The sequence below is a fragment of the Artemia franciscana genome, chromosome 15 (assembly GCF_032884065.1).
Source record: "Artemia franciscana chromosome 15, ASM3288406v1, whole genome shotgun sequence".
In the NCBI taxonomy this organism is placed as follows: Eukaryota; Metazoa; Arthropoda; class Branchiopoda; order Anostraca; family Artemiidae; genus Artemia; species Artemia franciscana.
Genome location: NC_088877.1, coordinates 9,380,698 through 9,402,118, shown reverse-complemented (window position 1 = coordinate 9,402,118; position 21,421 = coordinate 9,380,698). Strand labels below are relative to the sequence as shown.

The 21,421-nt window shown below is 37.6% G+C and overlaps 1 protein-coding gene across 6 annotated transcripts in view; it reads right to left on the bottom strand.

The window, feature by feature from the left end:
* Positions 1–18,772, bottom strand: part of LOC136036019 (zinc finger protein 22-like) — a 48,810-nt gene extending 30,038 nt beyond the window's left edge. For 2 of the 6 annotated variants that reach the window (XM_065717945.1, XM_065717944.1), the window contains exons 1-3: positions 16,032–18,759; positions 8,934–8,976; positions 7,119–7,289 (exon numbers count right to left, since the gene is read on the bottom strand). In XM_065717945.1, the coding sequence (XP_065574017.1) occupies positions 7,119–7,289; positions 8,934–8,976; positions 16,032–16,286 (469 nt within the window). In that variant the 5' untranslated portion in view covers positions 16,287–18,759. Of the gene's footprint in view, positions 1–7,118; positions 7,290–8,933; positions 8,977–16,031 lie in introns of all 6 variants that reach the window. The other 4 variants (XM_065717941.1, XM_065717943.1, XM_065717942.1 and 1 more) reach the window with 4 other exon arrangements.
* Between the last annotated feature and the right edge of the window lie 2,649 nt (positions 18,773–21,421).

Here is a 21,421-nt window from a genome sequence, read left to right as displayed (position 1 = left end):
CCCAAAAAATTGGAAGCCACCTAGGCCCCCTCCCACCCTCATTTTTTCCCCAAAGTCACCGGATCAAAATTCTGAGATATCCCATTTTATTCATCATAGTCGGAAAAGTAAATAACGATGTCTTTGGGGACGACTTACTCCCCCGCAGTCCCCGTGGGAGGGGTTGCAAGTTACAAACTTTGACCTGTGTTTACATATAGTAATGGTTACTGGGAAGTGTACGGACGTTTTCAGGGTGATTTTTTTGGTTTAGGGGGGAGATTTGAGGGGGGGGGGGTACGTGGGAGGATCTTTCCATGGAGAAACTTCTCATGGGGGAAGAGAATTTCAATGAAGGGGGCGCAGGATTTTCTAGCATTATTTGAAAAAGCAATGGAAAAATAAATATGAACACTTTTTTCTACTGAAAGTAAGGAGCAGCATTAAAACTTAAAACAAACAAAAATTATTAAGCGTATGAGGGGTTTACCTCCTCGTTATACTTCACTCTTTACGCTAAAGTATTTTTAGTAATTTCAACTATTTATTCTACGGCCTTTGGGATCCAGAGGTCATTTTTAAGGAATTGGGACAAAATCTAAGCTTTAGTGTAAAGAGTGAGGTATCGACGAGGGTTGAACCCCCTCATATACGCAATTAAAACATACGAATATAGAAAGTCGTTACGTAAGTTAATTCGTAAGTTACGTATATTTTTTACCAATGAAAACGTTTGTAAAAAATTAAAAGTTCTAGTTGCTTTTTTAAGTAATCCAAAACTTGGAGGGCAACTAGGCCTCCTCCCTGGCTCCATTTTTCTAAAAATCTTCCGATTAATTGCAATTAATTAATATGCAAATTTTGTTTTAGTTATTTATGTGCGGAGAGCCAAGATTAAAACATGCATTAATTCAAAAACACCCAGAAATTAAATAAAAAAAAGAAGTTTTTTTTAAATGAAAGTAAGGAGCAACATTAAAACTTAAAACGAACAGAAATTACTCCGTATATGAAAGGGGCTTTTCCTCATCAACGCCCCGCTCTTTGCGCTAAAGTTTCTTACTGTTTTAAAAATAGAGTTAAAAGAAAGAGTCAAACTTTAGCGTAAAGAGCAAGGCGTTGAGGAGGAAAAGCCCCTTTCATATACGAATTAATTTCTGTTCGTTTTAAGTTTTAATGTTGCTCCTTACTTTCATTTAAAAAAAACTTGTTTTTTTTATTTAATCTTACTTAATATCGACATGTTCTCGCTGTTTTATATCTATTCAATGGAAAAGGGTTGTACAGCCTCAATTATTATATAAAAACCTGACTCAATCGACGCGCGTCAATGGGCGGTACAAGTATTTTGTTATGCTTTCAATGTAAAAAGGACTATTTTTGGAATTTTTCATTCCATGATTCAGTGTGGCAATTAAGAAGAGATTTTATACGATCAAAATGATGTTAATGCTTTAATAACAACTAAAATCAAAATCGCAAGAAATCACAGTTTTCAAGAATGAATAAATCTAAGACGGGGAAAATATGTTTTCATTTTGATGTCCTTGGGGCCCACTCTGCCACGAAAATGCCCAACATGGTATCCTCGCGATATGCATTTAGAGATGAAACAAGATATTTCCACCATTTTCTAGTGCGTTTTCAGAGCAAGTTAGACGGGTTCTGGACCAGGGTTGCCAAAAGTTTTTTGGACTAAAGTGTTAAATTCAGCAAAAAAGGGACACTTTTAGTGTCCTCCTAGAAAATTAGCCAATATACTTTAAAAGTTGACAAAAAAAGGCTTTAAATGGTTTTCTCGCAACTTCAGTGTCAGATTTGCGTTCCTCTTTTTCAAGTAAAAGCAAAGCGGTTCTTCAAATAAGTAAAGTCCCATTTAAAACCTTAAATCGCCTTATACACCAAGAAGAAAAAGAATTTAGTACAATTTCTCTGATTCTCTCAAACCTTCGGTTGTAATAGTTATTCTTCTTCCGAAAACTCAGTAAAGCCCAACAGTTTTCGTTTTCGTCGTTTTCGGCAAAAAATTCGAAAGCGCAGTCTTATTTCAGGAGCTGCAGAAAATTTTGAGTCATTTGTGTTGCGTTTGTGGTTTTACAGGAACGTTAAGAAATGTTGGAGTACAACTAAGATGAATGACAAATTGTGTTGTTTATTTTATACGTTTTCAGCCAAAATGTCTACTCTGTACGGCAAGAAAACGAAAACGGCGATAAAACCTGTCATCACTATGAGCCGCCCCAGCCGTCTCGGCCGAAAAACAGCATAATGAAGACAGGGCTTAAAAGATTTGCATCAGCAGACTACAGATACGATGTCTGTCACTGCTGACACGGCTTAATTGCCCTCGCTCCCTCTTTTCCTTCAGTAGCATATCAGATCTTCTACAAAATTTTGTCTATCATTTCCCACAGACTGGGGCTTAATCATTTTAAGCCCAGATTGGATAAAGATGGTATTCCTCTATCTCATGGTGGAGGAGTGGCTTTTTTTGTAAGTGTACCCTCCCGAATCGGATTCTTTCATTTTCTGAAATAGAGAACAACTCAAAAACTGAAGTTTTATGGCTCTGAACCAGACCCAAAAACATCCCAAAAGACTTATATTGCATGATTTTTTCTATTATTTATTACCCTCCTCGTAGTGGATTTAAAAAGGAGCTGACGGCATATCTGCAACTTTATACTGACAAAATTCGCCACAAGTACCCCTATGCTGCAATTACATTATGTGGTGATTTTAATGAGCTAGACCAAAAGTGGCTTAGCGCTGCTTTTAGTCTTGATCAGGTTGTCAAGTCGCCTACACGCAGCGATAAAACCCTAGACTTGATTTTTACCAACATTGAAGATTACTACTTTGCCCCAAAAATAGCCCCTCCATTAGGGACAAGTGACCATCTATGAATCTTTTAGACCCCTTTATCATCCTTTCCCCCTAAACTATTGATCAGTTATTCATATAGACCCATTACTGACGAGAAGATTTCCCATTTCAAAGTAAAACTTAACTCCAAATCCTGGGCCAATATCCTATGTCTTACTAATGGTGATGAAATGGCTTCTAATTTTTCAGCAGAACTTTTCCAGTTATACTGTGACACCGTTCCAGTGAAAAAAGTCAGTCGCAAATCCACTTGTAAACCATGGATAGATAAAAAAAAAACTTTGTGCCTAATAAATGAACGCGATAGACTCTTTAAGGAAGGATTTTTCCAGGAATCTCGAAAACTTCGAAACATTGTTATTAGTGAAATCCGTAAAGCAAGAAAAGAGCACGGTGCTCACGTACTCAATAAGTTACTGTATTCTAACCCTAAGAATTTCCACAAATGTATCCAAGATCTCATGGGAAAGGTCTCTTCTAAGTTTCTTTTGCTGAATAGTAATGGCGACCCAGTGAGTGCGGACATCATAAATGATTATTTTCCTTCAACTTGTAAAGCTCACCCGCCACTCCAAAATATGCTGGCCAACAGTGCAGTGAGTGAAATTCCTGTGATTGAAGTTCATCAGACCCAGCTTACACTCGAAAATCTTGATACAAATAAGTCAGTATACCCAGGTGATATCCCTACCAAATTGATTGTGAAATGTGCCCCTTATTTAAGTGTACCTCTAACTGCAATTTTTGTTTTGTAGATGGTATTTTTCCAGTGTGTTTTAAGCGAGCTATTATGTCACCTATACCGAAAAACAAGACCCCAAAAGTTCCCTCCGACTTAAGACCAATATCAAAAACCTCTATTTTCTCTACAATTTTTGAAAGTTTTATTTACAATTTCCTCTTTGACGATATTCAAGATAAAATTAACCCAAATCAGTTTGGCTTAAGGCCGAATCATAGCACCACTCATTGTTTATGTTATATACTTCACACTGTTTTCAAACATCTTGAGTTAAGTAGTTCCTACGTTGAGGCTGTTTTTGCTGATATTAGCAAAGCCTTTGACAACTTGGATCATCAGACAGCTACTGATAATGCAAGGGCTTTAGGTGTCAGAGATTTTGTTTTACGTATGGTAGCTAGTTTTTTGTCTGATCGTGAGCAATGTGTAGTCCTCCCTAGCGGAGATTCATCAAGTTTCACCTCGATCTCCTGTGGAGCACCCATGGGACTAAATTGGGTTCTTTAGTATTTTTAATTGTTTTTAACAATGTTTTACCAAATTTTGACAACACTTTTAAATTTGCGGATGAATTGACATTACTTAACCTTTTTCAAACCCCAAACACTTTGGGCGTTCAACTTGACTCACTCATTAACAACTTAAAGAACGACCTTGACAATGTTAAACTCAATCTAAGCATACCGAAAAGCAGTTTAATGCTATTCTCCTTTTTAAAAACTGTACCCCCAATCAATAATTACCTTTGCATTCCAAATTTAAACATGGTTAAGCTGCTTAGTGTGCACTTGGACAATGACCTTAAATGGAAATCTCACTCTTTTCATTTATTTAAAACAGGTGGTTTTCTCCTTAAATATTTCTCCCTTCTCAAACGATTCTCCAAATCAATCCAGAACCTTAAAATAATTTATTGTCCTTATATAAGACCTTATCTTGAATATGCTTGTCCTGTCTGGCACCCTGGGTTAGCCACATCCCAATGTTCCAAAATTGAAAGCATTCAAAAAAGAGCTGTAAAAATTACACTGGGGACGTCCTATACTACTTATGATGAAGGTTTGGCTAGACTTGAACTCACTACATTGGAATCACAACGTCGCTTCCTTACCATGAACTTTGGGCACAAGTGCCTTAGTTCGAACTATCATCGACGTTTTCTTCCCCCCTTAAAAGAAAACCCCCCAATCCTTCCTAATACAAGACTTAGTGCTTGTAGAGCTCCAAATACCTAACTTGACTTGTGTCCCCAATTGTTGACCATGAGGTACACAAACTCTTTCATTCCCTATTTTGTTTCACATTTTAATAATGGATTTAACTTTGTAACTATGTTTATCCCTTAACATTTATTTTATCATTGTATTTGTTCTGACGTGCTTATGCTTTAATGCAGAATTAAACTTTAATGCAGAATTCCTGTACAAGAAATCTGTTCAAAGCTTCATCTTTCATTTTTGAAAAAAAAATAAATCAATTTCTAGTGGTTAACCATTTTGGAGAAAAAACCTCGGCTACATCAATCTGATTTCCGTTATTTGGTTTTCTGATTGGTCAGTCAAATAGGTCAGGTTCAGATTCATTCTCTATTTTCTCATCCTTGTCGTAAGCCTTGCAGTACCACCTCGAAAAGTTGTTAAGTAATATTGGCGGAATCTGCCACCAATCCACCGACACAGCGCTACGAGTAACCATCTGCTTTACATGCATGAGGGAATCCACAGTTTTTATTTCCAACCGATTCCGCAAGTAAGTTTTAATATTTGTTAGTTGAGAAAATTGTCTTTCGGCCACAGCACTTGAGTGAGGTAACGCGCATAAGTTCAACATAAAGTTTGATAGTTCAAAGAATTTGAGAGTGCCGTCAGGATTCTTCACATCTAACAAGAGCTTCCATAAATAAGATGGTGAGGACACTAGCTCTTCACCACCAGACTTCAGGATCATTTCTTCTTTGGAATCTGGCAGGCTCAGCCACTGGTTTTCTAGAGTGTCTCTAGCAGACTCTATCTCGCTCTGACTTTTCTCCAGGAGTTTGCTAAATCTGATGGTCAAAGGACTAATCGTTTCAGCAGTTCCATTCATGGCAACTCTCGGGCTTAAGTACTCGAGAGCTTGTAACGTCTTATCTTTATGATTAACCCGCTTTCTCATCTGCTTCACCAGTTTGACGTAGAATCCCAAGCACGTCAGCCTAAACTGTTCAACAGCTTTCCCTGAAGCTCTTTCTTCATTCAGATAAGCTTCTGTGTTGGAACCACACAACACATCTTTCACATCTTTGTAGTTTCGGGGATCAAGAGGCAACTCAAAAGCATTACTTTTGTTCAGGATTTCTAGTTTCACGAAGCATCTCATGATCGCTTCAGTGTCGATCTGAAGCTGATTATCAAAGTATGGATCATTGTGTCTCCAGACTGGAACTGTACGTTCAATGTATTTACCTTACCAAGCACAAAAGCCAGAAACTACAGATATACCTTCGTTGTAGGTTCTTTCATGTAGGCTAGAATCTTGGATGCCTTATCTTTCGAAGCCTTGTCTGCAGAGGGTTCCTTTGACTGTTTCACAAAAAAGGTAACCAGGGGTGACCACACTGCATGTGATTGGGTAGGTACAATTTTGCCAATTTGCTTATGATTTGGCTTGGAAGCTTGGTTGGTTTCAATAATAGCCTTCTGTTTCTGCTTTAAACAGTCCACCAGGTTACAGCATGTAAAGCAAAACAATTTTCAATGCTGTTCTTACATCCTTTCATCACTTTGGGCAAAAAGAACATTTTCTTAGTTAGCACTTGGCACACTGGATGTGATGTTCAGTCTATGACAGTATTACATGTTCTTGAAAGTTACCAGAGAATTTTTCTAGTGGGTTAGACTGTACCCATATGGGACAGGGTCCACCCTCTCAAATGCATGTGAACCTAAACTGCATATTTACCAAAAGCTTAATGTCTTAATTCAGAAAATCAACTGAGGTTCACCCTCGTCCAAAAAATGATTAAGCAGCAGCAAATCAGATCAGGATCAGATAGTTTGCCAATAACTACTATCCAGGCCGCACTTCTACATACTCCTGTAGACTACAAGTCATAAAACACCCTAAGCTTTTACTTACCAGCAGTAATATGCTTGCTTCAGTTTTTTTTATCAAACAAACTTTTTCTAAACTCTCTTGACCAAGTCACATGTTTCACCACGTTTGAATTTTCGCGCTTTTGAAAAGAAAAGTAGTGTGGATACGATACAAAACATCCCTAAGACGGAAACGAACCTGAAAAGCACAAATTAAAAGCAGTTGCAGTTAAGAGAAAACTGAAAATAAATACATATGGTACTGATTTTGAAAAAATGCCAAAAAGTGTCCTTTTTTTCAAAAAGTGGCCTTTTTTCACTCAATAGTGGCACGGTGTCACCCAGAGTGAAAAAGTGTCGAAAAAGCACTAAAAGTGTCCCTTTGGCAACCCAGTTCTGGACTAGATAATAATAAAAAAAATTGTCAGAAAACTCACTTTCATTCTCACGAATATTCGATTCAAGCTGAGAAGGCTTGAAAGTACAAGTAAGCTTGTCAGACATGCCTGGAGAAACCACCACAGGAACATATTCATGTTTGGGTGATAAAATGGGATATTTCCTTCCAAAAGTATCTTCACTAAAATCTGGGAATGCTTCGTCAACTTCTACAAAAAAAAAAAAAAAAAAATCAACATTAAAACCCTCACAAAAGTAACACATCTATCAATAAAAATTATGAAGAACAAAAAATGATCATTACTTCGTGCTTCAAATATGACAAAAGAAAACTTTATTTATTACAATTATTTAAAATAAGAGCTCTGAGAGACGAGGTCTTTCTAAATATTAAAATTCATTAAGATCCGATCACCCATTCGTAAGTAAAAAATACCTCATTTTTTCTAATTTTTCCTCTCCCTTCAGCCCCCCGGATGGTCAAATCGGGGGAAACAACTTAATCAAGTCAATCTGTGCATGTCCTTGACACGCCTACCAATTTTCATCGTCCTAGCATGTCCAGAAGCACCTAACTCGCCAAAGCAGTGGATCCCCTCTAACTCCCCCAAAGAGAGCAGATCCATTCCGGTTACGTCATCACGTATCTAAGACATTTGCTTATTCTACCCACCAAGTTTCATCCCGATCTAAGCGTTTTCTAAGATTTGGGTTTCCACCGCCAACTTCCCCAAATGTCGCCAGATCTGGTCGGAATTTAAAATAAGAGCTCTGAGATACGAGTTCCTTCTCAATATCAAATTTCATTAGGATCCAGTCACCCGTTCTAAAGTTAAAAATACCTCATTTTTTCTATTTTTCCCGAATTAATATCCCCCCAACTCCCCCAAAGAGAGTGGATCCGTTACAATTATGTCAACCACGTACCTAAAACTTGTGCTTATTCTTCCCATCAAGTATCTCTTATCTCATCCTTATCTCTCCACTCTAAGCGTTTTTAAAGATTTCTGTTTCCCCTCCAACCCCCTATGTCCCCGGATCGGATTCGAATTGGAAATGAAGCATCATAGACATAAAATCTTTCTATATATCAAGTTTTAATAAGATCCAATCACCCATTCGTAAGATAAAGATACCTCAATTTTCACGTTTTCCAAGATTTCCGGTTTCCCCCTCCAACTTCCCCCAATGTCACCGGATCTGTTCAGGACTTGGAAATAAGAGCTCTGAAGCACAAGATCCTTCTAAATATCAAATTTCATTAAGATCTGATCACCCGTTCGTAAGTTACAAATACCTTATTTTTCAAAATTTTCTGAGTTACCACAACCCACCCCCTCCCCCCAGATCCCCCAAAGAGAGCGGATCCGGTCCGGTTATGTCAGCCACGTATCTAGGACTTTTTTTTATGATTTTTTTTTTTATTATTTTTACCAACGAGTTTCATTCCAATCCCTCCAATCTAAGCGTTTTCCAAGATGCTAGGTTTCCCCTCCAACTCCCCCCAATGTCACCGGATCCGTTCGGGATTTAAAATGTAAGCTCTGCGACACTATATCCTTCTAAATACCAAACTTCATTAAGATCCAATCACCCATTCGTAAGTTAAAAATACCTCATTTTTTCTAATTTTTCCGAATTAACCACCCCCCCCCCCAAGATGGTCGAATCAGGGAAACGATTATTTCTAGCTTATCTGGAAGTGCCTTAACTGGCAAAACCAGGGCAGACAGACCGACAGAATTTGCGATTGCTATATGTCACTTGGTTAATACCAAGCGCCATAAAAAAGGGAAAAGTGAACAGTTTTTATTGCTTCCCCTTACTTCTTAGTTAAACACGGAAAGACTAACCTGGTTTTCTCTCAGTTCTTTCCAAAATCTGATTCTCAATGACCTTAAAAAAAGAAGAAAAATTACACACAGAAATATGGACAGATCTTTAGAGTTGTGATAGATTCGAATATAAAATAATTAAATACACATCTTCTAGTAATGGCAAATCTATTATTATTGATGTCAATTTAATTGCCATTGTTAAAAACAAAGAAAATAAAAACCACATACCCAAAACTACGAGGTTATAGCACATAGAAGAAAGGGGCAAATACATCCATAAAAAGTCTTGTTTCACCTCAGAAGCAGTTTCATCAAAAACTTATTAAAATTTCGTCAGATGCCATTATTCATTTATACACAGAAGGGGGAGAGGGGCATCCCATCGACTGTACATAAATACCCATCCTTTGGTGCTCTTTATCCCCTTTCATCGGGTGAAAAACGCTCAAAAGGATCAAGCATAGGCTACGCAAAATATTTACGTTCAGTAGAGTATTAAATAAAAAAAAAGTTTTTTTTAACTGATAATAAGGAGAAATATTAAAACTTAAAACGAACAGATATTATTCTGAATATGAAAGGGGCTGTCCCCTCCTCAACACCCGCTCTTTACGCTACAGTTTTGTTCTTTTCAAAAGAAGAGTTGAGACAATGAGTCAAACTATAGCGTAAAGAGCGGTCTTTACGCTATAGTTTGACTCATTGTCTCAACTCTTCTTTTGAAAAGAACAAAACTGTAGCGTAAAGAGCGGGCGTTGAGAAGGGGACAGTCCCTTTCTCTCTCCACTAGAAATTTATCCATGGAAAGATTCTCCCATGTAGCTTAAATCAGCAATATTTGCAGAACTAATTCTGTAAGGCTTAGTAACACAACGGCCAAAGAGGTCGAACTATTTTTTATAATAATGAGAGTCCAAAATGAGTGATTCCCAAATGACTGAAATGAATGAAAAAAAGATCTTTAAGAGATATAAGTAGTAACTTATGTTCGCTTTAATTTTTAACGGCATTCCTTACTTTCAGTTGGAAAAAAACTTTTTTTTTTATTTGATAACAACCTCAAGCCGAAGACATACAATATCTTTGGTTAATTATCACATAAGAATCATAGCTATGAAGCTGCTTAGGGTAAAATTAAATGCTAAGATTAGCCGGAAAATACAGAAACAAATTATTGCTTATATCGGCCATTATTTTTACAAAATTCCAACTTTGGCGTAAAGAGCAAGGTATTGACGAGAAATTATTCTGCACATGAAAGTGGCTGTCTCCCCCTCAACCCCCACTCTTTACGCTAAAGTTTGACTCTTTGTCACAAATCTACTTTTTAAAACAATAAAACTACTGAAACGGACGGATGCATGTTTGTTTGTTGTAGTTTTTAATTGTTTGTTTTCACGAGGGGTGATTGTATAGAAACAGTGATCGCCAAAGATCGAGAGAGTCTTCATTTGACCGGATATCAAAAGTTCTAATACCCTTTTCAAGTGACCAAAAATATTGGAAGTCAGCTATCCCCCCTCCCCCTCTCATTTTTCCCCTAAGTCGCCCAATGAAGTTTTGAGCTAGCCATTTTTTCAGCATAATCGAAAAATCTAGCAAATATGTCTTTGAGGATGACAGGGCCCCACAGTCCCCTGGGGAAGGGCTGCAAGCGATGAACTTTGCCCATTATTTACATATAGTGTCGGATATTGGGAAGTATACAGACATTTTTCAGGGGGGATTTTTACTGTGAAGAGAAGGGTAAGTTTACGTGGGGAATTTTTCCATGAAGATATTTTTCGTGGGGAAAGAGAATTTTCCATGGAGTGGAGTCGGATTTCCCAGAAATAAAATAAGAAAAACAAGTTTTTTTCAACTGAAAGTAAGGAACAACATTAAAACTTAAAACGAACAGAAATTGTTGCTTATATGAGGGGGTCGCTCTCCCCTCAATACCTCACTCTTTACATTGAAGGTTTTTTGTACACCTTTTGGAAGAGCTTATTCTTCTAATTAAACGATCTTTGTGATTAAGGAGTCATTCATAAATAACTTGAACAAGAAATCACATTTTGGGAAAAAAACAGGGATTAAGAAAGGGACTACCCCCCTCATGTGCGTAATAATTTCTGTTCGTTATGTTTTTCTGTTGATCCTTGCTTTCAGTTAAAAAAAATGTGTTTTTTTCTTTATTTAAGCTTATATAAGAGCTGCTTTGTGGAGCATGCAGTGGGTCAAGAGAACATCGAGTTTTTTCATTTTAATTAGTGCTAGAAGGTGAGTTTAGTGTCCTGATATTGATTTAGCACTGTAGGTATTATTCCACAGTATGGCTCTCTCATTTAAAAAATGTCAATTATATTAAAATTTCAATGGATGTGACTTTACAAGGAATTGACATATTGAAAATATCCAATCAAATACGCAGTTTTAGCTGCATCAGTTCCTTCTTCAATTTGGAAGGTGAATACTGAATTTGAACTGCGTATTTGAGAAACTAATTGATCAACATGATCGTCTCTAATGATCGTCTAATTGATTATCCCCTGAAAAGACTATCTAGCGGCATCTATAAAATCTCGTCAATTTTATCTGTAGATGGTGGCTTAGCTGTTGTTCATCCTGGGCCAGTAAACCCCCGTCAGTCTCAAAAGGGTTGGGATGTTTTGGGGGACTTCGTAGTTTTAATTTCATTTGATATTTATTTTCAACCTTGTCTAATATTCACGTCTAATAAGCCATCCTGGCCGAGTGGATTGGTGCGCTTGATTCATGATCCTTTGTCTGAGAGGACGCGGGTTCGAATCCCAGTGTACGTAATTGTTCAGTTTGGGACGGGGGTCAGTGGCGAGACTCTGTAAACTTAACCAGAGTCGACCCAGCTGTAAATGGTTACCTGGAGAAATCTGGGGAAGGTAAACAGGAAGAGTGTGCGAAAAGCACAGGATGGTTGGCCCCCAGCCCCCCATTGCACTTCCTGGCTGAAGGGCCAAGGAACGGAGATCAGCACCGCCGGTAGGGACTGTAAAGTCTAATACCGTATCCTTTACCTTTGTATTTTTATATTCACGCCTCTCAATAGACTAGTCCGTGCCTCCTTAGGGAGGCAAACCTCCCAGTTTGGAAAACACTGGCTTATATCGACAATTATTTTACAAAATTCAAACTCTAGCTGGAAGAGCGAGGTATTGACGAGGGGGAAAACTTCCTCATATACAAAATAATTTCTGTTCGTTTTAACTTTTAATGTTACTCCTTACTATCAACTGAAAAAACTTGTTTTTCTTTAATTTAATTTCTGATCGTGTTTTAAATAATGCTGGCATATCCAGCACCCCCTTCATAGAGATTATCTTTCCTCATAAAAATTTTTTCCATTGGAAGATCCTCCCACGTAACTCCATCCCCCACAGAAAAACTCCTCCCTGAAAACGTCTGTATACTTACCAATAACAAACACTATATTTAAACAATGGACGAGTTCATAACTTGCAGCCCTTCCCCCGGGAGCTGTGGGGGATTAAGTCGTCCTCAGAGACAGGGTTATTAGATATTTCGACTCTGCTGAACAAAATTGTTATCCAGAAATTTTGATCCTCTGCTTTTGGGAAAAAATGAGCGAGAAAGGGGTCGTAGTTGCCCACCAATTTTTTGGTAAGAAAAAGGGCACTAGAACTTTTGATTTACTTTAAAATGAGCCCTATCGCAAGCCCTATTGCGAATTGTCTAGGACAACTGAGTCGATACGATCCCCCCCTGGGAAAAAAACACAAAAAAACATAAACGCGCATCCGCGATTTTTCTTCTGGCAAAAAATACAAAATTCCACACTTGGGCAAATAGGAGCTTAAAACCTCTACAGTAGACTTCTCTGATACGCTGAATCTGATGGTGCAATTTTCATTAAGATTCTATGACTTTTAAGGTGTGTTAACCCCTTTTTTCGAAAATAAGGCAAATTTTCTGAGACTCGTAACTTTTCATAGATAAGGCTAAGCTTAATGAAAAATAATATATTTCAAATCAGAATAAAAATCCGATTCTTTTGATGTATCTATTAGCATCAAGATGTCGTTCTTTAGAGTTTCGGTTACTATTGAGCCGGGTCGCTCCTTACTTACAGTCGCTACCAAGAACTGTTTGGTGACCCCTGAATCACAAAGGCCGTTTAATTAGAATTAATAGCTCTTTTGAAATTACCAAAAATACTTCAGCGTAAACAGAGAGGTATTGATGAGGGGATGAAACCCTTCGTTTTAAGTTTTAATGTTACTCCCTACTTTCAGTTGAAAAACCTTGTTGTTTTTAACTTAATTTCTGATGGTTTTTAAATAATGCTGGGATATCCAGGGCCCCCTTACTTCCTCACGAAAAATTCTTCCATGGAAAGATCCTCCCACGTAACCCAATCCCCCCACCCTCACCAGAAAAGAAACTGAAAACGTCCGTATACTTCACAATAACAAAAACAATGTGAAAACAATGGGCAAAGTTCAAAACTTGTAACCCTTACCCCGAGGATTGTGGGGAATTAGTCGTCGTAAAGGACACGTTTATTAGATATTTCTACTATGCTGAGCAAATTGGCTATCTCAAAATTTGGTCCGGTGACTTTGGGAAAAAGAGCGTGGGAGGGGGCCTAGTTACCTTCCAATTTTTTTGGTCACTTAAAAAGGCCACTAGAACTTTTAATTCCCGTTTCAATGAGCCCTCTCGCGAAATTCTAGGACCACTGGGTTGATAGGATCAACCCAAGGTTGACCAACCCATCGTCCTGATTTTCTCCTTACTTACCGTTCATTAGCACGGACTGTTCGATGAATAGCCTAGAGCTAGAAGTTTTATTTGTCTTAAAATCAACAACTAGAAATTATCCTTCAGAATATACACTTAGCCATTTCTGAGATCTGATAGGTCTTTTTGATAACTTGGATGCCCAAAGTTTTTTTTTTTTTAATTCATCATCCTCTTCAAAATGCCCATAAAAACTTACTACCCTCAACCATTTCTGAGATATTGTATATATGCCCTTTTAACAATCTGGGTGCATACAATCTCTTTGATTTAGTTCAATATCTTCCTTAACCATCCCCTGAACAAAAAAAAAAAAAATCAAATTACTGCACTTCCTCAGATAATAATTACCTTCACCCCAATCCAAAAAGTGCAGTTTGATTTAGTTTACCCACCCCAACATCATCCTTCAAACGTCCTAACGTAATACCCTTACCTGTTCCCAGAATATTGCACAGAAACCTTCTCGACAATTTAGATGCGTAATACAATCTTTTAATTTAACTGTATATCCATCCCACTGACCTTTCCCTGAAGCTCTGTTCTATTCTTGAGTAATTGTATCTGCAACATTTTGACAGCCAGGATCCACCTAAACTTTTTTGACTTAGTTCACTATAATTGAGCGCAGTGATGGAAGAAGCAATAACAATAGCTTCAGTCGCATATAACATCACTAACAGTGGCAAGTTGTCACAGTCTCGGTCACAATCAGTCTCAATCACAGTCATCAGTAATTGCCGTCTCAGTCGAATAAGTAACAATTGCAGCTGCAAGTACTGGCAGCCACAGTTAGAATTAGTCAAAGTCGTGCTTAGGGTAGAGATGTAGATAGTGGAAGTCATAAGCAGTTGCAGCTGCAAGTAGTAAACGTTACAATTAGTGACTGTTGCAATAAAAAGTAGTAGCAGGTGCAGTCACAGGTAGTAAAAATCACAACAAGTCGCAGTTGAAAGAAGTCACAATCACAAAAGAGTCAAAGTAGTAAGCAATAGCAGCTACAGTCACTAAAAGTTGTTAGTTACTTTTAATTTCAATTTCTAATTGAGTACAGATCTTCCAAAGTATCTACAGTTAGTTACAAATCCAATGGATTGGAAAAAAACTGCGTAGAGCTCACTTTGCCTTTTACTAAGGCAGTGTTGCAGTACCTATGACAAACATGTCAATCTGAAGGGAATCCCATTCTAGCAGTGGCGAATATCCAGCCTTTTTATTGGGGGACAAGAGGGGTCCATATCCAGATAGTAAAGCGGCATGAGTTATATAATAATTTTATCTCCAAATTATCGGGGCAACAACTGCCCCCTTGCCCCCCTTCCTAAACAGCACGCAGGGATTTTAAGATACGTGTTCAACCATAAAAATTTAACTTTTTTGAGGCAAGACCATAATACTTGATCTTTCCCAATGCGGCAGAAAAACTACGAGAAATTCTTCTATAGGTAATTGTTTTAACCCAATACCATTTTTAGAAGGTTCAGGCTGTTTTCCAAAAAAAATTCAATTTTTTCTCAAAATAATATTTCGCTGTTCAGGCCGATTCAAATCAGACGGTTTTCTTTAAACAAACATTTATTAATTTTTGGTTGATGGGCGGCGGTTTGTTCCCTAATGGGTTGCACCTAGTCCAGGTAGTTATTTGGTCAAAGGTAATGGTTGGCAGTTAAAAACTTTGTCAAAGCGATCAAGATCAAAGCCAAATTCAGCCTAATTAGAGCAAAGCCAAGAGCGATAGTCTCTTTGAGAGCCAAAGCTTACAAAACTTTTAGAGTTGTATAATAATGATTATTTTCACTTTTTCACAATAGTCTATCATCCTAGGTTAGAACTGAGGCATACACAAAATGTTGTAAGGGAAATTCACATAGTCTATCAGTTCTGTGAACCATTTGAAGGGTATTGGAGACCTAAATATGGTTCAAAAATTCATTATGTCCAGAGGACTTAAGAGTCAAGTGATCAACTGAATTGTTCATATTATATGGGCTTTCTCCACTGGGGAAACCCACTGGAATCGGCTACTACAGGAACCATGATTATTTGCAGCTACGACTAAGTACCTTTTCACTAAATAACTATTTTGTACAAAGAAAATGTCATTTTTTTTCTTTTTTGGTAAGTAGAATAAAATTCTTTTTGCAAAGAAGATAACAAATTACAAAGAAGATAAACAGTTAAAGTCGTCCTTAACTATTCTTATTACTGATCTAAAAATAGAAAGAAAACTAACAGTTAGCCAAACAGAGAAAAACTGTTTCAAAATATACAACAATGATCAATCATGTGCTTTGAAAAAAAGCTAAAAAGTGATAAAAGAAAAGAAATGCTTACTTTTTCACTGCCATAATCAAAATGTTCTCCATCAACTTCAAACTGACTGGAACTATTGTTCCACCCTTTGTCAATACCACCAGCAAATTCGTCTTTAACTTGCTGAAAAAAAAACAAAAAACAATCCAAATAAAAATGATTGCTATCAAAGGATAGCATTGGTGTTGATCTATAACCAAAATCAACTTGGTGGACTGTGATGAAAAACTTGAGAGCCATGGCTAATTGGAATAAAGCCAAGACATATAGTCTCATCGAGGCAAAAAGCTGACATTAAACAGTCGGAATTACTTTAAAATTGTATAGGGGAGAGGGGGGCAAAACCGTACGTTTTTGAGTTTTTGACCCCTATAAGATGTTCTTCTAAAGATACAAACTTTGTTTTTACATGAAGAGAAAGCTTAAATATTCATCTTTCTTAGGATTTTTTTTTCAATGACTTCCATCAAGTCGTTTCTCAGTGAGACCCAAAAACATATGACATCTTAAAGTGTCCGAAGTCGCCCCTACCGTGGGGCGACTTCGGACACATAAGGGGCATTTTCGGACATCTATTAGTTAACGATTCAAACAGTCCATTCAGATAATATAAAAGTAGCAGAATTAACTGGAATATCAAAAGAACTCTAAGGGTATTTCACATTATTATTTTATGGCATAGCGAGACAAGTCACACCCAAATACAAGGCCTTTGACTGCCTGATCGCCCTGTCCCTCTTGCAGCAAAAGGAGTAGGCAACTTCATAATTATATCATCAAAATCAGTTTCAGCACAATCGGGCCATTCTGGGAAGATGAACTTTTCACTTGATTTGCGGAGGTAGTTTATTTTAGCTAATCTGCCACTCACTTCTTCAATCTCACAAACATAGTGTTGCAATCTTTGATGTTTGAAATTTGATGTTTTTGATGTTCAAAAATTTGACGTTTATCAGAGTTTTTTTTCGCCATAAACCTCACAAGCACAAATTTCCAGGAGAAAATTCTTCGTCAGTCTGAAGTTCACTGACACTTCCAATGTCTCCCTGATGGCACGTTTGAATGGTGCATAAACTGAAACATCAAGGGGCTGAATGCGATGAGAGCAATGGAGAGGAAAGGTCAGAAGATGAATGCCATTATCTTTGCACAAGGAAACTACTTCAATTGAAATATGTCTTTCATGATTGTCGAACAAGAGCAAAACAGGATTCTCTTTGCTAGGTTTAACTTCATTCTGGAAGTACTACAATGAACAAACGAAATTTTCCGAGGTCATCCATCCACTGCGATGGGCTAAGCCAATGCATCCTGGTGGTCCATCTTGATACATTCTCTCAGGAGCCTTGACTCTTGGAAAAATAAACACTGATGGAATAGTCTGACCAGTTGCAGACACAAAGCACAGCATTGTGGTATTTTCCCCTCTTTCTGCCGACACGGTCTGTGCCACCTGTTTTGCCCCCTTTTTAGCAATCACCTTTGGAGCCTGAAAAACTGTGGGTACTCCTGTTTCGTCGCAATTCCAAATCCTACCAGGACGAAATTGTAACTTGCTATACAGTCCCTGAAGATTACGAAAGAAGGCACCAATTACAGTGGCATTGAAGCCGGCAGCACAAGCCTGGCTTGTATTTTCTGGTTTTCTAATGGACAAAGTGGCATTACGCTTCATAAATACTTTAAACCAGTCAAATCCTGCTCCTTCATTCAGCTCCCAACTTGGTGGGAATTTGAGCTTCAGAGTTGTTTTCCATTGTTAGGCTAACTTTCTCGTTGCATTTGGATTTAGTCCGTGTTTCAATATTGAGCAGTTTTCGAGGTATATAGCAAGATCTCTCTCTTGTTTGGGAGTAAAAACGAACTTGGAACTCTCCCGAAAACTATCATTATCATTGTTTGCACTTGGGCTACCCTTCTCAAGATCTTGCATTCTACTCTTGTAGCGTTTCACGGCATCCACAAGGGTAGACTTCTTCAAAGAAAATTCTTCCGCGGCTGATCGGAAAGATGAATTCTCATTTAAGACTTGTTGAGAAAACATACTTCAAAAATAGTTCTTTGCCTGGGTGTCTGGATTGATGAATAATAGATTTTAATATATAGTTTATTGTGGGATTCTCGCGCTGGGGTGACCTCCTCTGTTAACTCGTATGTTGTATGTTTTTTTTATGACGAGATGTTGTGTTTTTTCTATGCATTTATACTGTCCCAGCCTTACGAGCTCTGCTCTCTGTTGGGGCATAATATTGTTTTTGTTTTTTGAAAGTTGAATTTAATAAGTTCCTATTCCTAGTCTATAATAAAATTGAAATATTTGGTAATTTCCTAGCCCTAGCTACTTCCAATTCCAGACTCTGAGATACATCCATCAGCAAGGGGTGAAACCGGACACCTCGAAATGTGTCCGGAGTCGCCCCCAAAAAACTGTCCGGAGTCACCCCTTATTGACGCCATTTTGAAAATTTACCTTTTTTTTGGAAACCGCCAGACATATCTTGATGAAAATTACGAGGAAAATACCGGGAACATACCTCTTATGATCCTTCTAACTTACGAACCTGTAGCTAAAATAGCTTGGAAAATATTTGACGAGGACTTTAGGTGTCAAAATTTCCAGAGAGTATATAAAAACTTCTTTACCTCTTATCTCAGTTGTCTTTGGCATCAAATATTCAAAACTTCCACCTAATGTGCGCCTCATGAATGGCATCTAGCAGCGATTTTCTGAATGTATTAGTTAAAAGACTTTGGACGAGAGGTCCAACGGACGGTTTCGCCCCCGTGTGGTTTCGCCCCTGTCATTTCACGTGTTAATAGACAGTCTATCATCCATCCTAGACCAAGTTTAATCTTCCATCCAAAGTAGAATTTTTTTACGGACTGATAGATAAATCTATCAAACATTATGGCAAAATTGAAATTAATTTCTATAAACCTTTCTTGATCCTATTCAGAAAAATACACACACATTCTGATAGCTCAGTAGTTTTTATTACAAAATATATAATTATGAATATATTTTTCAAATTGATTGCTGTGGATGTGACTTGATATGACTGTCTATGCTAAAGTAAATTTGCCAGAACACATCTAACACAAAGAGATGAATAGGTAATTTAGCCTAATCCTTATCTTAGTATATTCAAGGGTGCGAAATTAAAATACATTCAAAAATACAAAAAAAGTTACACATTATCAGGTGCCTTTGTACGCAAAACAAAATTAAAGCCCTGTTCTCATCTTAAATAACCATGAGGAAACAGTGATATGAAAACCAAGTACCCTTAAAATGTAAATCCTTGTGGTAGAGAGACCTTCTGGTAGACTTTTAACAGGACTGGAAAAAGTCAATACCAGTGAACTATAGCATAAAGTAAATTCCTGAACTGAAAACAGTTTCTAAAGGATTTAATATTGCAAACTTATCAAGGTTTGCTAAGTTGAAAAATCAGGAGCCTAAGAAGGGGGATTTTTTTTTATCTTGGATTTGTTTTGAAAATGTGTACGGGATTTGTTTGTTTTCCTCAAAAAGTTTAAACAGATCATGGATACAGATGTTTGGAATGCCTATTTCTAGCAATCATCAGTTTATCTTGTAATGAAAAAAAATTAAAACAATTTACTTCACTTAAAACTAGTGTGTCAAAATCCTAACCTCCCATTTTACATTTCCAGGCCTTCCGCTAGATTTTTTTTTTGCGAAAAATATAAACTTTTGACCCCAAAAGTAAGAACTTTTGATTATGCTTTTTATGAACTAATTATGATCCTAAATTTATGATATGTCCACCTCAGAAACTGTCCGTGGACACAAAAAGTGGCAGTTGGTGTTTTCATCATTGGTGCACATATTCTTCTTGTTTTTTGTTGTTGTTTTTTTTCATGAGTTTGGTTAAATGCTTTTCATTTGTACAAAAGTAAAAAATACAACATTCCAAAATACACCAGTAAAAAATAGTCCACTCTATTTGTTCCTTTTGGCAAAAAGTGACGAACTTAAGGAAGACTTTCGTTTCTTTACCCTGTTATGCATCAGCTCAATCTCTCAGACTCCCTTATCTTTTTCACGCATCTTCTGGCACAAAACCTCGACCATACTTTGTGCAAGGCTTATTTCTATTAAGTTTTAGGCATTTACGGCTATTTCAGCTTTTCATTCGCTACTTGAAAAAGCCTCTCTGATACTTGTCTCTTCTCCTTCTCTACTGACTTCTTCTCAGTCAAATCTTTTTCCACGTGTTCAATGGTCTTCTTCTCATATAACTCCCTCCGTTTCTTCCTCTTCTTCTCTTACTTTCTCCTTTCCTTTAAACTCCCCTTCAGTCTGCCTAGACCACTCAGCTTTTAGGTACAGTTTCTAGCTCTGGTATGCATTTCGCCCCAACTTCAACACCTTTCTGATAATAGGGACTGTTCTCAAACTTCTTTAGAGCGTCAGAGACTATCAGTCTAGCATAGAGCATTTTCACTTCCATCGATGATTTTTCTTCAGTCATGATCCGTCCTGACTCGTAAGAATCACGTTCAACGTCAGCGATCCCATGCGACATGCAGAGAGCTGCTTTTACTATCTTTGAAACAAGGGGATATTTTGTCTGTCCTTGGTGGTTTTTTACTAAAAACCGAGTTTCATAAAGCATCAGTCCTTAATGAAATCATGTTCTCAGGCAAACTCGGTTCCAGATGGAGCAAGTTCGATTCGTCACTGGCAGCGTTAGTATTTACTGGGGAAGGCATAAATCCAACGATTTTCACATGGTCGTTTGTTGTTGTCACAGGATTTGAATCCTCCAGTCGTAGGCAAGGGAAATGCTGAGGACACTTTGACCTTTGTGATTTCTCTTCAATATGGCGACAAGTGGCCTGGTAAGCAGTTCTAGCACTACTCATGAAGTACAGAGCATAAACTTTTTGTATCTTAGGCAGGCATTCTCCCACGTCGTCACGGCATGCTACTTTATAAGATGGAAAAAAATTCCTACTTGAATGGAAGAGCACAGAAAAAGTTATTTTCCCTTCCGAATATCGGTCAAAGCACTTTACTTCACAAAACTGCAGGCAGTCATCATTACTAGTCAACACATATCGCCATAAAGAATGTGGATAAGTGGTTCTTCACTTTGAATTAACTGTGTGAACTGAGCAAATAGCTTTTCGAAAGATATGACAAAGAGGACTAATGCTTTGGTTGAGGTACACTTGAGACTGCTAGATATCTCTTCGTATGCGCTAGACTTCACCAATACTCGTCTTTTCTTAGGGATGAATTCCAGGAAATACTCATTGAGAGCGTCCGTTGATCATCAAGTCTCTCAGCTGAAACAGCAAGGGTTAGCTATAAACCTGGCACATTTTTCAGAGAACGATATGAAGAAAGCTTGAGATTCTCCTGGGTCATACCAATGTCT